Source organism: Mustela putorius, unplaced genomic scaffold (genome assembly GCF_011764305.1).
Source record: "Mustela putorius furo isolate JIRA1106 unplaced genomic scaffold, ASM1176430v1.1 tig00000407_pilon_pilon_pilon, whole genome shotgun sequence".
Taxonomy (NCBI): Eukaryota; Metazoa; Chordata; class Mammalia; order Carnivora; family Mustelidae; genus Mustela; species Mustela putorius.
Genome location: NW_025421373.1, coordinates 19598610 through 19613781, shown reverse-complemented (window position 1 = coordinate 19613781; position 15172 = coordinate 19598610). Strand labels below are relative to the sequence as shown.

Below are 15172 nucleotides of genomic sequence, written 5' to 3'. Positions count from 1 at the left end.
TTAAGTGACTGAGCCACCAGGTGTTACAAGTCCCATAAGTTCTTTATATATTTTGCATACTAACCCTTTATCAGATATGTCATTTGCAAATGTCTTCTCCCATTCAGTAAGTTGCCTTTTGATTTTTTTGATTGTTTCCTTCACTATGCAGAAGTTTTTTATGTTGATGTAGTCCCAACAGTTTTGTTTCCCTTCCCTCAGGAGGCATCTCAAGAAAAAAAATGCTATGGCTGATGTCAAATAGTTCTACTGCCTGTGTTCTCATCTAAAATTTTGATGGTCTCTTGTCTCTTCAGGTCTTTAGGCTTCTTTAAGTCTTTAATGGTTTCTTTAGGTCTTTAAACCCATTTTGAATTTATTTTTGTATATGGTATAAGAAAGTTATTTCCTCTTTCATGTAGCTGTCCAGTTTCTCCAACATCATTTGTTGAAGAGACTGCCTTTTTCCTGCTTTACTGAAGATTAAGTGACTGTAGAGGTGTGGGCTTATTTCTGGTTTTCTCTTCTGTTTCACTATTTTTGTACCAGTACCTTACTGTTTTGATCACTACAGTGTTATAACTAGAAGTCTAGAATTGTAATGCCTCCAGCTTTGCTCTGGCAATTCAGGGCCTTTTGGGGTTCCATACAAATTTTAGGATTGTGTATTCTAGCTCGAAAAATGCTGTAGGTATTTTGATAGGGATTCCACTAAATGTGTAGACTGCTTTGGGTCGTATAGAAATTTTAACAGTATTTGTTCTTCTAATCCATGAGCATGGAATATCTTCCCATTTCTTTGAGTCATCTTCAATTTCTTTCATTAGTGTTTTACAGTTTTCTGAGTATAGAAAACTGTACTCTTTGGTTAGATTTATTCCTAAAGTGGTTTGGTTTTTGAAGTGATTTACTTTCTTCTTCTTCTTCTGTTTTTTTTTTTTTTTTAACTAAGCTACAGATTTTATTTGGATTTCACCAGTGAAGTTCTTTACTTTTATACTCTCACAAGGTGCTCAAAACATTCCAGTTTGGTAGGAATGGCCCTCTCTTTTGTGCTCCAGAGAGGGTGTGTGCCTTTTTCAAAGTCACCCAGCTAGGGGTGGGGAAACTAAGGGTAAAACCCTTGTGCTCTGGCTCCTGACTTACATGACAAACTTCTGTCCACGAGAGAATGAAAAGACAGATGGGAACTGTCATCGCTGTTCAGGCAACGCTGTTTTGTAACAGAAATTTTAATTCAAAATACTGAATGAAGTTGATCTTACTTTATCAAGTTTACATGACAATAGAATTAAATATTTTTTATAAATGCCAATTACCTTTTACCACTCTCTTTTTTGGATACTTAAAAAAATATGTACACTTGGAACATATTATCTCTGTTTTGCATTAATCTACCATCTGCACATTACTTCTTAGCTCTGTAATCTTAGGCAAACTACTTAACATTTCTAAGTTTCAGTCCCCTCATTTGTAAAAGGAGTGATAATAGAGCCATTGTGAGTATTACATGTTCAGCAAAGAAAGAGTACTCAGTACTTTTAAATATTACAAATATCAGTAAATAACAAGTACTGTTATTCCCAACCTACATATGGCATAATCTTTGGTATGTGTTATAAAACTGAGTATTTCTTATTCATCTAAAATTCTCTCCCATATCTCTTATAGACAAGCTGTTATAACACACATAGAGTTTTATTCATATTTTTCTTAGTTAAAAAAGTCAGAACTATAATATAAGCTCATACATAATGGAATTTTTTATTGGCCATCACCCATGGTCATTATATTTCTCTTTTTTTCTTTAGGAACAAGTATGCACCAGTCCTTGCTGACCTAAGAAACTACATCTCTCCCACTGGAAATACCCCTTGTTTCCAGACAGTTTCTGTTACACAAGTGACTGTTCTAAGGTTTTTGAGTCATATAATGAGCTCAGACTGTTCATGCGGCAGGCCTTTGGATTAGACAAACAGAGACAGTACATATCACCACAAGCTTCCAGGAAATGACTTTAAACATATCTCAATCCTTTGTATAATTGCTTCTGATAAGAATTGCCTCATCTACATTTGTATATCCTGTGTATACAATGGGGGCTTCAAAGTGACACAGAAGGGGGAGCAGACCACAGCTTTACTTACAGGCAGAGGGGTGTTCTGTTGCACTGCTTGGGAGGTAATCTTGCATTTAAAATTATGGAGCTTGTTTGAGACTGTTAAAAAAACACTAGCATTCTTAAAGCCAATCCGCATTATTTCTAGAGTAAAAGTCCACAGTGTAATAAAAGTTTAGTAAATAAAACAAGCAAAAGCATCAAGATCATTTTGTGAAAATCTTGTCTATCCCAATGTAAACCACACCTTGTTTCTAAGAAACAAGGGACATATGGCACAGCTGAAGTTGTACTTGGAAAATAAGGAGCGTGGTTTAAGAAAACTCAGGTAGAGGGGCGCCTGGGTGGCTCAGTGGGTTGGGCCTCTGCCTTTGGCTCAGGTCATGATCTCAGGGTCCTGGGATTGAGTCCCGCATTGGGCTCTCTGCTCGGCGGGGAGCCTGCCTCCCCCCGCCCCGCCACCTGCCTCTCTGCCTACTTGTGATCTCTTTCTCTCTGTCAAATAAATTAAATCTTTAAAAAAAGAAAACTCAGGTAGAGCCACAGGCGAGATGTTAGAAGGGAGGAAAGGGCTGAGAGAGAGAGTTGGGGCTCAACAATGCAGACTGTACAGAAAGTCAAAGAGAGCAGCGGAAAAGCTATCCAAACAGCAGCTTCAGGACAAGCAGTAAGAGAGTAAGAAAATAAAAGGGTGTGTATGTGTGTATGTGTGAGTGTGTTATTTAAGTCCAAGAGAAAAAGACTCACAGTTATTAAAGGAATTCACAGTAATCCCGCTTTCTGTGCCCAAAGTTAACTTGATTAGTATCAGGAGGAAAGTTAATGTTTAAACAGCCCTTCCCACATCTGCTACTTCCATAATGTCTGTGCAGTTGTCATAAATTAGGAGTGGAGAAGGGCACGGTGCCAATCGTCAAAACAAATAGGCAATTCTGGATTCCAAGTTTCATATTATTTTCCTTGAGCCTGAGAGCTGTGAGGGCTGCCTGTCCTCGCTGTGGCCCACCCCAGCCCTGCAGTGGGACACGCCATCGCTGGATCCTGCCACAGCCCTGTCCTCTGAGGCAAGGCACCTTGGCAGGGCCAGGCTGACAAGAGAGGGACCAGGAGGAAATCTTGTCCCTCGAGTGTCCCACGCTTTGGGAGGAGAGAATGAGCTCCTAACAGGAAGATAATACAGTTATGACCCTGAAAGAACAGCAACACTAGTCACCACGTGGGGTTGGCTTTTACTCTATCTCTGGTATTTCTTCTCATGGCTGCCGGCTCTGCCTATCCATCTTCCGCTTTGACACTACTCCACACTCCTTAAAAGGTCAGTCGATGTTTTCTATTTTGCACCTCACACAGGGTCCAGCCTGTAGGGGATCATGTCCACGACACAGCCTCTTCTGCTTCTTTGCTTTCAGAAAGCCAGCACAGTGAAAGGACAGACTGGAATGCCACGCCTGCTTTGGCTATCTTTCCTCGCAGCTCTGCACTGCCACAGGACTCAGCCTCTCGGGGAACACACGTACTCTCCCTTCTCCTCAGCTTGTGTGCTGGGGTGTGCTCTTATAAACAGGCTTGAGGGAAGTAAGGCTAACATTATACCTTACCAGAATGCTCTACACTGGAGTTAAAAGCACCAGCCCAGCCAATAATAGAGTGGTGCCTTGTTCCCCACAAGTCACTGTCCTGTGTTTATACATCTTTCTGGAATGTCATGAGAAGGACACGGTAGGACTTAGGAATGTCTACTTTCCTTGATCTGGACATAACCTGATCAGCACCAGAATCTCATCATCAAGTTGCCGATACACTCATCTTTAAAGAATGCTTTGCATCTTCCGAGAGAATCATGGAGACAGAAAGGATATATGGCTGCCTCTCCCATTCCCAGGACTCTGCCTGCTAGATTCCTGTCAACATTTTGTCCCTGTTGGTCTTACTCAACTTCAACCTGCAGCGTGGCCAGTAGTTGAGCTGCCTTCCAATCCTGGGTAGGCTTGCTGTCTCTGACAGCATCTCCTCCTGATGGTGGCTCTTTCTCTCAGAATGACCTTTCCTCAGAAAGAACAACCTTTACCTTGTCACTTGAAAAGAACGACCTCAAGCTTGATGGCAGATTGTCCTCAGCAAGGTCACACTTAGGAAGCAGGCCATCAGAGTCCTTCCAAAGGTCTTGTTCAGGTCACACTTAAGTCAACTACTATAATTCACTTTGTAGAGTACCTGAGGTGATTCATTTGGAAATAGGACTTTCATTCACTCATTCAGTAAATAATCACTGATCCCCTACTTGGTGCCACATAGCACTCTGTTTCTGAGTACACAGCATTGGAAAAAAATAATGTGCCTCTATTCAGAGACAGGGCATAAGATAGACAATGAGCATATAAACAAATGACGGTGACTTTAGATGCTAAGAACTATTATGCAGAAAATAAATCTACACGGAAGGTAGGAGAGTGGCTGGGAGGTGTGTTGCGATCTCATTTTGGCAGACATGAATGCTCTGGAAGGTTTCTATGAAGAGGAGACACGTGAGCTGAGACTGAAAAATGGGAACCTAGCAGCCAAGTGAAGATCCTGGGAAGATTGCTCCTTATAGGAGAAAAGCAGGTGCAGAAGCTTTGACGTAGTAATGAGCTTCGTATGTTCAAGGGACAGACAGAAGACACAATTCATGGAGCACAGGGGCGAGGGGATAAATCATGAGATGGGTCAGGCAGACTGATATCAGATCACAGAAGACCCTTTGTGGAATTTTAATGTATTCTAATAGCAGTAGGAAGCCACAGAGGGTTTTCGTCTAGGCAGTGACATTATTTGAATCATGTATTTAAGAGTTCACAAGATTGGGGGGGCCTGGGTGGCTCAGTGGGTTTAAAGCCTCCTGCTCGGGTCATGATCCTGGGGTCCTGGGATCGAGTCCTGTGTCAGGCTCTCTGCTCTGCAGGAAGCCTGCTTCCTCCTCTCTCTCTGCCTGTTTCTCTGCCTACTTGTGATCTCTGTCTGTCAAATAAATAAATAAAATCTTAAAAAAAAAAAAAAAGAGTTCACAAGATTGCCCTGAGGGGTAAGAAGGGAAACAGGAGATGGACTGAGAAGTGGCTGCAGCAGTACCCCCAAGGGCTCATGCTGGCTTTGAGCAGGGGCTGCACGGAAGACAGGGGAAACCCAGTGACTGTTATCACATGTATTTTGGTGGTGGTGCCAACAGGACTGGCAAGTGGATGAGATATGGGGGAGGTGACAGAAAGAGAGGAGTTGAGAACTTTTGGTCTCATTAGCTAGTGCAGAAAATCAGATATTTGTTTAAGTTTGATATGTTAATCTTTTATGTCTAGTAGGCATTAACATAGTGATGGTTCTTATGGGTATCTACAGTTCAGGAAAGAATTGGGGCTGGACATATAAAATTGTGGGTCATCTGCTAGATTCCAAGGTCAAACTATACCAACCATAACATCCTTCTAGCTTTCTGACTACAGTTTATGGTTATCAAAGCCTAATAAGATAATAGTTAGAGAGGTCCTCTCACATCCCAAATGATGTCAATAATTGCTACTCTTTGGGTTTTCAACCAGATTTTATCCTTCCAGATGACTGGCAAACTCCAGCATCCCTTACTTTCCAAGTCTCCTCATTTTAGTTAATGCTTCTCTCCTGCCTATTCATCTCCTCCCTTTAAGACCCACCTCATGATTCACCTCTTTCAAGATGCCTTCTTAGACCCTTAGACGTACCTCTCGAGTGATAATTTCATTTTGTTTCTTTATCACACGGATAGGCCTCCTCCAAAATGTGAATAATTTGGATTTTAAATGTGTCTATGAAATTAATTCTTTGAGCATCAAACATAAGGTCTCACAGAAAAAAAGAGAATTAATTATAGCTCTTACTTGATAAGCCAACAATAGCTCATTCAATCTTTGGAAGGAGCTCTGAAGGATCCGATTGGAAGCTCCAGAGTGAGTCTGGAACCTTCTGTGGCAATGGGGAGTTAAGTTTCCAATGGCAGGACTCCTGTGACCAGTGCACATCAACACTAACAAGAGAGGAGCTACAGTTCTACCTAAAGACAACTTTCAGAATCATCTGAACTCCCTTGCATTGATTTTCATTATTTTTGTGGGAAATCTAAACCAGCAATGGGAGTATATATTTCCATATCCGGGTGGGTAGTATATATAAATGTAACCATGGTTTAAATGTAACCATTAGACGGCATGAAAAAACTGGGGGCACTTTCATGCAAAAGCAGAGGATGCAAAGGCACTAGGGAAAGGTAACTAAATTCTGCTCAAATGCTTGCGAGTGTCTTATGGGAGGGATGGTTGACTTAGAATAAAGCCAGTGGATAAAGACTTGCTGAAGGAAAAAATTTAGGGAAAAATTCTATCATCTAGAACTGGCATAGCCAGCATGATCTAGCTGACCATTTACAAAGCTCAATGGTGGATACAGTTTACAGAATAAGAAATGAATACCACTGTATGTATGTATGTATGTATGTATGTATATCCATCTGATCCACCCACCTACCTATCCCTTTCTTCCTCCTTCTCTTCCTCTTTCCCTCCCTCCCTGACCATTAATTAAATGGTCAAAACTGCTACTGTGAATTGACTATGGAATATTTCGGGAAAATTTTCTATCTAGGTTTTTAAAAAGTGCCATTATACCGTCTCATTAATTATCAACCTGAAAGTTACCGACTCTCAAGGACAGATCCTTCATTTAAGGGTGTTTGAGGGATATCCATTAACAATACATTCATGTACCAACTTGAACAAGCTATTAGAGTTAAATATTAAATTTATTTAGTATTTTTATTGAAATCATAAAAAGAATATTCTTACCAATTGCCATCTGGATTTACAAACTGCTGCACTGCATAGCCAAACTGTTCGCTTGAAGGACCGGAAAATACCTTTGCTCCTAGGAGACCAACATTGTACGCCATACAATTCAAAATGCCTATTAAGAAAAATGAAAACATGGTCCATATTTACAATTTGTGAATAAGTTTTGTACTATAATTCTCAAAGGCCACTTAAAAGACTTGTTTTATATAATCATTATTCTCCTTTTTAGCGTTTGCCAAGAAATAATAGCTACTGCTTTTTAAGTACTTATTTGCAGCTCGGGTACCAGGGTAAATACTTTATATGCATAATTCATTACCTCGTTCATCCTCATAGCATCTCTAGGAGATGATTGTTAACATTGTATTTGTTTTGCAGATATTTTTCAGGTTCCTGGAGATAAGTTTGTCTCGTAGGTGGGAAGTAATAAGGGTAAGGGCAGGATTTGAACACATGGCTAGCTGAGTCACTAGCTTGGATTCTTTTTCTTTTTTTAAAAAAATTTTATTCATTTATCTGACAGAAATCACAAGTAGGCAGAGAGAGAGGAAGGGAAGCAGGCTCCCCGCTGAGCAGAGAGCCCAATGTGGGGCTCCATCCCAGGACTCTGGGATCATGACCTGAGCTTTAACCCATTGAGCCACCCAGGTGCCCCAATAGCTTGGATTCTTAAGCCACAGATTATCTCTAGGAACTCAATCCTGTTTGCCCTTCTTAACACAGCAAGACTCCAAGCTGCCCAAAGGCAGAAGATAAAGGCTGTCAACTTCTCCCGCTAACTTCCTCTGAAGATTTTAACACGGACTCTCTATGAAGTATCTGTTGGAAAGCACGAGTAACTAGATCAAAGGAGGAAGAAAAATCACAGCTCCTTGAAAACTCTATCATTTTCCTTCAGAAGAGATCACTTTTGAGGATGAAAATCTAGGGGATGGTGTCCCATCACTTTTATTCCACTGAGAACTGTCAAAAGTGGTTTTGGTTTTTGATGCTTCTTTCTGAATGCTCAAGAAATGAAAATCATTTTCAAAAACAACAAAGACTTTGATAAGATAAGGCCCTAATAGACTTATTTGAAAAATCTTATTTGTGTTGGAAAGGGAATAAGGCAAAGAGTAAGGCTGATGGCTGTCAGTCCTTCATTCTGGAGAAAGAAACCTGTGTGGCTATAAGTGCCATCTGTGGGGACGGGCATACACTTGATGCTGAGATCAGTGTTTATTTTTACAGAGACTTAAGACAGAGTGGGTTCTTCTTTTTTTTTTTTTTAACATTTTATTTACTTACTTGAGAGAGAGTGAGAGAGAGTGCATGAGATGGGAGAGGGTCAGAGGGAGAAGCGGACCCCCGCTGAGCATGGAGCCCGATGTGGGACTTGATACCCGGACTCGGGATCATGACCTGAGCCAAGGCAGTGGGTTAACTAACTGAGCCATCCAGGTGCCCCTAGAGTGGGTTCTTTAAAACTGACATCCAAGTTCTATTAATACATGTTTTCATGTTTTCATTCTGGGCAGCAATGAAAGTACAGAGTATTTCGTAAATCTATTGTTTCATGCACAGAAAGGCTGGGTGAGAAGGGCCTGTTCCTCCATGGGGCCTGCGTACGTCTCGGAGCTGATTCCACGCAGTGCACTAAAGGAATTATGAAGTCAGTGATAAAGTTTTGGGGACTAAAAGTAGATAACGTGCTTCTCTACGTGCCAAAGTCCTTCCGCCACGATCTGTTCATTCAAGACAGCTCAGCTCATTATTTCTTAGAAATGTGGTCAGACAGGAAGAGAAGGACAAACAGTAATTTTGAAATACTCTGTGGCAAAATCTACATAGCTTTACATTTGCAAATTTTCTTCTTAACATCTATTTTTCACATGTACCATTTCTCTTTCCTATTTTTCAGGAAATAAAATGCAGAAGAAAGTAACATAGCAAATTAATCATGGAACCAGAACTGACACTCAGAATACTGGTGTTTTCAACCAACAGTTTAACTTCAATGCCATTTAATTATGTTACCAATTATCTAACATACTAGTAAAAGCTTAGGGAGCTGATGTCAAATGCTCCTACTTTTCTAATATCTAATGCTGGAAAGGCCACATAGGACTGTAATGACATCATTTAATTAATTATACCTATTAATTAGACCTCAGCAGATCATGTACTGACACAAAATCAAGTTGGAATTCATTTTACCATCTCCCAATTATATTTCAATTTATATATATTATATACAAATATGTATTTATATATTATATTAATGTATAAATATATATACATATATAATATGTTTGTGTGTATATACATTTTTAAATAAAAATAATAAAATAAATAATCATCTTATTAAATAATTAAATATTTTATTAAATAATAATTTATAATAATAAATATATACAAATATAAATAAATAATAATAAATATAATAGGTAAATAATATTTACAATTGTTAATTTTTAAATTTTTATTTGGTTTTGACTTTTTAAATTTTCAGGTCGAACATTTTATATTGCACTTATTTGTCAAAATAGAATCTCACATGTATATATAAAAATGTGTGTACATATATGTACATGTATATATGTAAATACATATATACAAATACACATATACCACATCTTCTTTATCCATTCTTCTCTTGAAGGACACATGAGTTGCTTTCATATCTTGGCTATTGTAAATAATACTGCAATAAACACTAGGGTACATGTATCTTTTCCAATTTGTGTTTCTGTATTCCTTGGGTAAATACCAGTAGTGGAATTACTGGTAATTCCACTTTATTGAATGGAATGGAATGGAATGGTAACTCTATTTTTAATTTTTTGAGGAATCTCCATACTGTTTTCCACAGTGGCTGCACAAAATTACATTCCCACAACAGTACATGAGGGTTCCTTTTTCTCCACATCCTAGCCAACCCTTGTTGTTTCTAGTGTTTTTTATTTTAGCCATTCTGACAGGTGTGAGGTGGTACCTCACTGTGGTTTTGATTTGCCTTTACTTGATGATGAGTGATGTTGGGCATCTTTTCATGTTTGTTGGCCATCTGTATGTCATCTTTGGAGAAATGCATGTTCATGTCTTCTGTCCATTTTTAATTGGTATTTGTGTGTGTGTGTGTGTGTGTGTGGACATTGGATATATCACTTCCAAATATCTTCTTCTATTCAGTGGGCTGTCTTTGTTGTTGTTGTTTTTGATGGTTTCTTTCATTGTGCAGAAACATTTTATTTTGGTGTAGTCCCAACAGTTTAATTTTGCCTTTTATTTCCTTTCCCAGATGAAACATATCTGGGATGTGATGTCAAACAAATTATTGCCTATTTTTCTTCTAGGAATTTTACTGTTTCAGGTTTCATATTTAGGACTTTAATCCACCTGAAGTTTATTTTTCTGTACTGTGTAAGAAAACGGTCCAGTTTCCTTCTTGTACATGTACTGTGTAGTTTTTCCAACATTATCTGTTGAAGAGATTGTCTTTTTCCTATTATATGTTCTTGCCTCCTTTGTCATAGAAATATCCCAATGTCTATCAGTATACTGAGACAATTTTCTTACCATGGTTTCAAAGATCATTCATGATGTGACCTTGTGTATCTGGTGACTTCACTTTCACCACCCTCCTTCCTCACTATGTTTCAGCCACGCTGGCTTTCCTTCTGTTCTTCGAGCACAAGTAGCTCATTCTGCTTATGGCCTTTGCAGCTGCTTGACCCACTGCCTACAACATTTTCTTCCCAGCTCAGCATCCATGTCTTGGCATCCATTCATTATTTAGGTCTCTACTATCCTCACAGAGACTTCCCCCGATTCCTCTATCTAGCAGCAACACTCTACTCCATCAATACACCACAACACAGCACTAATTATCTGAAATTATCTTATGTATCTGCATTATTTCGTGTCTGTTTCTGCCTACTAAGACCTAAACTCCTTGCGAGCTCAGATTTTATTCCTTTTATTCACTCTTATTTTCTTAGCATCTAGTATAGTTCATTTGTTGAATGAAATGAATTTTTAATTAACATATGTTCTTCAAAGATAATCTGGAATATAGAGAATTTAGGGGAAGAAAGATCACTCATACTCATGTTATTTTAATGCAAGTGCAGTGAATTTAGATATATTTCCCTCCAATATTTTTTCCTCTTATTTAAACCATAAACTTTTATCATACTAATTGAGTATTCATGCCCACCCACCTATCTCAGAATCATTCTGACTCATTCGATCCTCCATGAAACCATGAGAAAAAGCAAAATGTAGCTATTATTACCAGTGTGTATCTAAGGACATTAGATACCATTCTGGTTGTTCAGTGTCACACAATTGGTGGCTAAGCTCTGAGTCTGGGTCTGGCTCATTTCCTCAACCTTACTGTCCAAAGCTTCCTTCATAAATGGTCTGTTCGTTTCCTCACAAAATACGTCATTTTCCCTTGTCATTCCTCATTCCATGGATCCTAAATACCTTCTTGCCTGCTAATTCAATCCTCCCATCAAGACCACGCCTCTTTTGATAACCTGGATAATCTCAGTTCACGACACTTATTTCTCTTCAAATATATATTTCCAACTCACTACGTCATCATTTCACACTTAGCCTATGATAGCCAAATCATTTATGTTAAGTTTATATATATATATATATATATATATATATTTTTTTTTTTTTTAAGATTTTATTCATTCACTGAGAGGGAGGGAGACAGAGGGAGCACAAGCAGGGGAAAAGGCAGAGGGAGAGGGAGACACAGACTCCTCACTGAGCTGGGAATCCGACGTAGGGCTCTATCCCAGGCCCTGGAGATCATGACCTGAGCTGAAGGCAGATGCTTCACCATCTGAGCCACCCAGGTGCCCCTAGCTTATGTAAATTTAATGTAAGTATTCTATCTAATTCACTGTCTATTCTTCGTTACAGTCCCATTGTGTATGAAAATACCTTTCTATATCTGTTCTTATAACTTAACTGGATAGTAAGGATAATAACGGCCATTTTCGGTTCATTGTGTTCCCTTCCACCAGACCCCTATGTCTGTACCCACTAATAAATGGCTCATTGGAAACATATTCATCTAGATTTTTTGTGCCAGACATTTTCTAGTTCCTGGGGATATAGCAATGAATAAAACAGACAAGACCCCTGCTGTCTTCGAGCTTCTTTCTGGTAATTTGAATAAAAAACAAGTAATTATTCATAATGGGATGAGTATTAAATTTCAGAGAACTACATTCTATCTAAGGTTGAAGGCTTCAAGGGAGAGGTGGCGATCATCTGGACCTTGGAGGATGAGCTGAAATTCACGACATAAAGAGGAAGGCAGAGGTCATTCCAGGCGTAAGGAACATCCTGCTCGGCAGTGCAGAGATGTGAAAGAGAAGAGTATCGGATAAAAAAAAAAAAAAAATTGGCACCAAAAGTCATAGGTTGTTTCCTTAATTTAGACATTTCCAGTTCTATGTTAGATACAGTGAGTTTCAAGGTGACTTGACTTTGCCCTGCCAGGGACATATCATTACCCAAAGTGCAAATCTTCCCTCCTTGTCCTTGTGTGAATGCCTATGAATGCAATAATAGTGCAGCAAACTCAAAGTATTTATCAAAGGTGACTTCGTTGTGCCTTTATCAACAGTACTGAAGTCCCAGTATTCCAGCGAATCTCACTAAAACTTACTGCAAATATAAACACTATATCCCTTGAAAATCTAACTTATTTCCTCTATGTTCACAGTCCTCGTTGATTATAACCTGGCTTATTGCCATGTTAACATTCATAGGCAAACCAAATAGAGAAGCACACCTTGACTACTGTAGAATTCATTTTTCTTCTATTCATTTAAAAAAATTTTAAAGAACTACCTGCCCTGAGAATTCCTGCCCATCTCTGAAATAAGTGTTTGGGGGGAGCCTTAGTAATTTGAGAACTAGTTTCAGAAAACATGAAATTCATTCTCCCACTTCATTCTGGAACTCAATTTTAAGTTATAAGATAATTAAAAAGAGAAATTCATGTTTGAGGATTAGATCAGTTAACCCAGTTTTGTTCTCAAAATGCAGTGAAGCTTAGATAAGAAAAAACATCTTTTGAAAACCAGAGCAGAAATAAATGTATAAAGCAAAATAGGCCATTCTATATTCAACAACAAAAGTTTGGCAGAGGAAGTTTATTGACTTCCAAAATATCATTGTAAGAAATTAATGGCACATATTTGTAGTAAGAGACGGCAGAAGGAGGGTCTAACTTGTGCAGTCGGTGCAAAATTTGAACATGTCTACATATATTGAAGGGCTGGTGGGGCAGGCTTTCCATGGAAGGCTTCATTTGAAAAAAGGTGCAGGGAAATATAAGGGAAGAAATTCATGAGGAGAAGAGACTCAAGGCCAAAAGCAAAAGGTAGATTAGGGAAGAGTGTGGTGCTTTTAACTGGGTACTCAGGTTGCACTCTTGCCTGTTCCTGCAGATGTATGCTGGCATTTTACAGGAGACATATCTCTGTTAACTAGTAAACAAAAACAAACTCTTCCAGTGATAAAATAAAGAAGTCCTGGAGATGTTATGTACAGCATGGTGAGTACAGTTAAAAAGACTGTATTGCATATTTGACAGCTACTAAGAAGGTAAATCTTGAAAATTCTTATCATAAGAAAAAACTCTGTAATTATCTGTGGTGATGGATATGAACTAGACTTATTGTGGAGATCATTTCACAATACATATATACAGAACCATATGTTGTACACCTCAAAGTAATATATATGTCAATTCATCTCAATAAAAGATAAAATCTAAATTAATCACATACAGATAGATATAGATCTATAAATTTGTCCTCATCAGAGGCTGCAGAGGGTCGGCAAGAGCAGGGGCAGCGAGCCAGGCACTGCAGGGAAAGCAGGAAGGTCTAGAAGTCACCAAGCCACAGGGGAACACTCTTAAGGGACAGCAATGATAAGAGTCCTAAATTAGGGACAGGTGAGACTCCAAGTGTGGGTCTGTCCTGGGGCAAAATTTCTCTCCATCTGTGGGTCTATGAGCCTTGAAAACAAGTTGTCTGCTTCTAAAATATAGTGGTGTGACAGGTATGTGACAGACATTTCCATTTCAAAAGGGAGAAATGAGAAGGAATGAAGGGTCACAGGTACCAAGAAAGTTTAACCCAGCAGGTCAAATTTCATTAGGTTTCAAGGCCTGAGAATTATACCCTGCTACTCAAGGCTCTGTCGCTTGGGCCCACAACAGCTCTACTGGCCTCTGCTTCTCCGTCCCTTTCAGTCCCAGGTGGCAGCATTTCTGCTGAAACAATATTCCTAAAAGCTTGGAGGTCTCCTGTGTGCATCACAGGGTTCTAATCCATTATACAAGAGAGCTCTCCACAGACCTTTCTTGGCTAACTCCATCTCTATCTCTGGCCTCTGCCAAGATGGTTGAAAGGATCCATGGATCACATGCCTAATCTGTTCTGCAAAACGTTCCAACCACACCCTTGGCCTTTTCTTCAGAGCAACACTTTCTTAACAACGAGTCTCCTAATATTAACTTTTGTTTCTGCAGTCTCATATCATTAAGTATTGTTCTGTTTCGTTGAACAGTTTCTTTCTCAATTTTCTCTCTTTCGTCTTACATTCAGCAAGGAAAAAGTGGGCTGCACCTTCAACATTTTGTGGGAAAACTCCTCAGCCAAGCTTCTGTGTTCACTGCTTGAAAGCTCTGCTTTCCACACAACCTCAGGGCACAATTAGCCCAAATTTTCTGCCATGATATAACAAGGATTACCTTCCCTCCAGTTCCCAATAGCGTGTGCCTCATTTCCTTCTCGAGAACTTCACCAGAAGCAGCTTCAACCTTCATGTTTCTACTAATGGTCTCCACAAGGCAATCTTCAAAGACCCTCTCTCCAAATGAAGTAGTATACACAGATTTTGGGAGCAAGGATGTAGCCATATCTTTTGGGGGGCACTATTCAACATCATAAAATGGGTATGCCAAGAATGTTAAGATCCTGACTGCTGTTTACCTCAGCCATTTCTCGGGGTGATGTTTACAGTGGGCAGCCTTGATGGATGAGGTAAGATCTCCCTCCAGGACCAAGAACAGGCTTGCTGACTTCTTGCTGTAAAACAGCAGGTTCCTATCTTGTAATGCAGCCTAGTGTGTGTGCAGGAGTCCATTTGAAACCCTTTACATAGTCCCCAGGAGACTTCATGGAGAAGCAAAAGG

The 15172-nt window shown here is 39.3% G+C and overlaps 1 protein-coding gene across 2 annotated transcripts in view; it reads right to left on the bottom strand.

Annotated features, from left to right (window-relative positions):
• Window positions 1-15172, bottom strand: part of ITGA2 (integrin subunit alpha 2) — a 106534-nt gene that overhangs the window by 72514 nt on the left and 18848 nt on the right. Inside the window, exon 2 of one of the 2 annotated variants that reach the window (XM_004737902.3) lies at window positions 6946-7063. In XM_004737902.3, coding sequence (XP_004737959.1) covers window positions 6946-7063 — 118 coding nt within the window. Of the gene's footprint in view, window positions 1-6945; window positions 7064-15172 lie in introns of those variants that run through there. The other variant, XM_045079547.1, reaches the window with a different exon arrangement.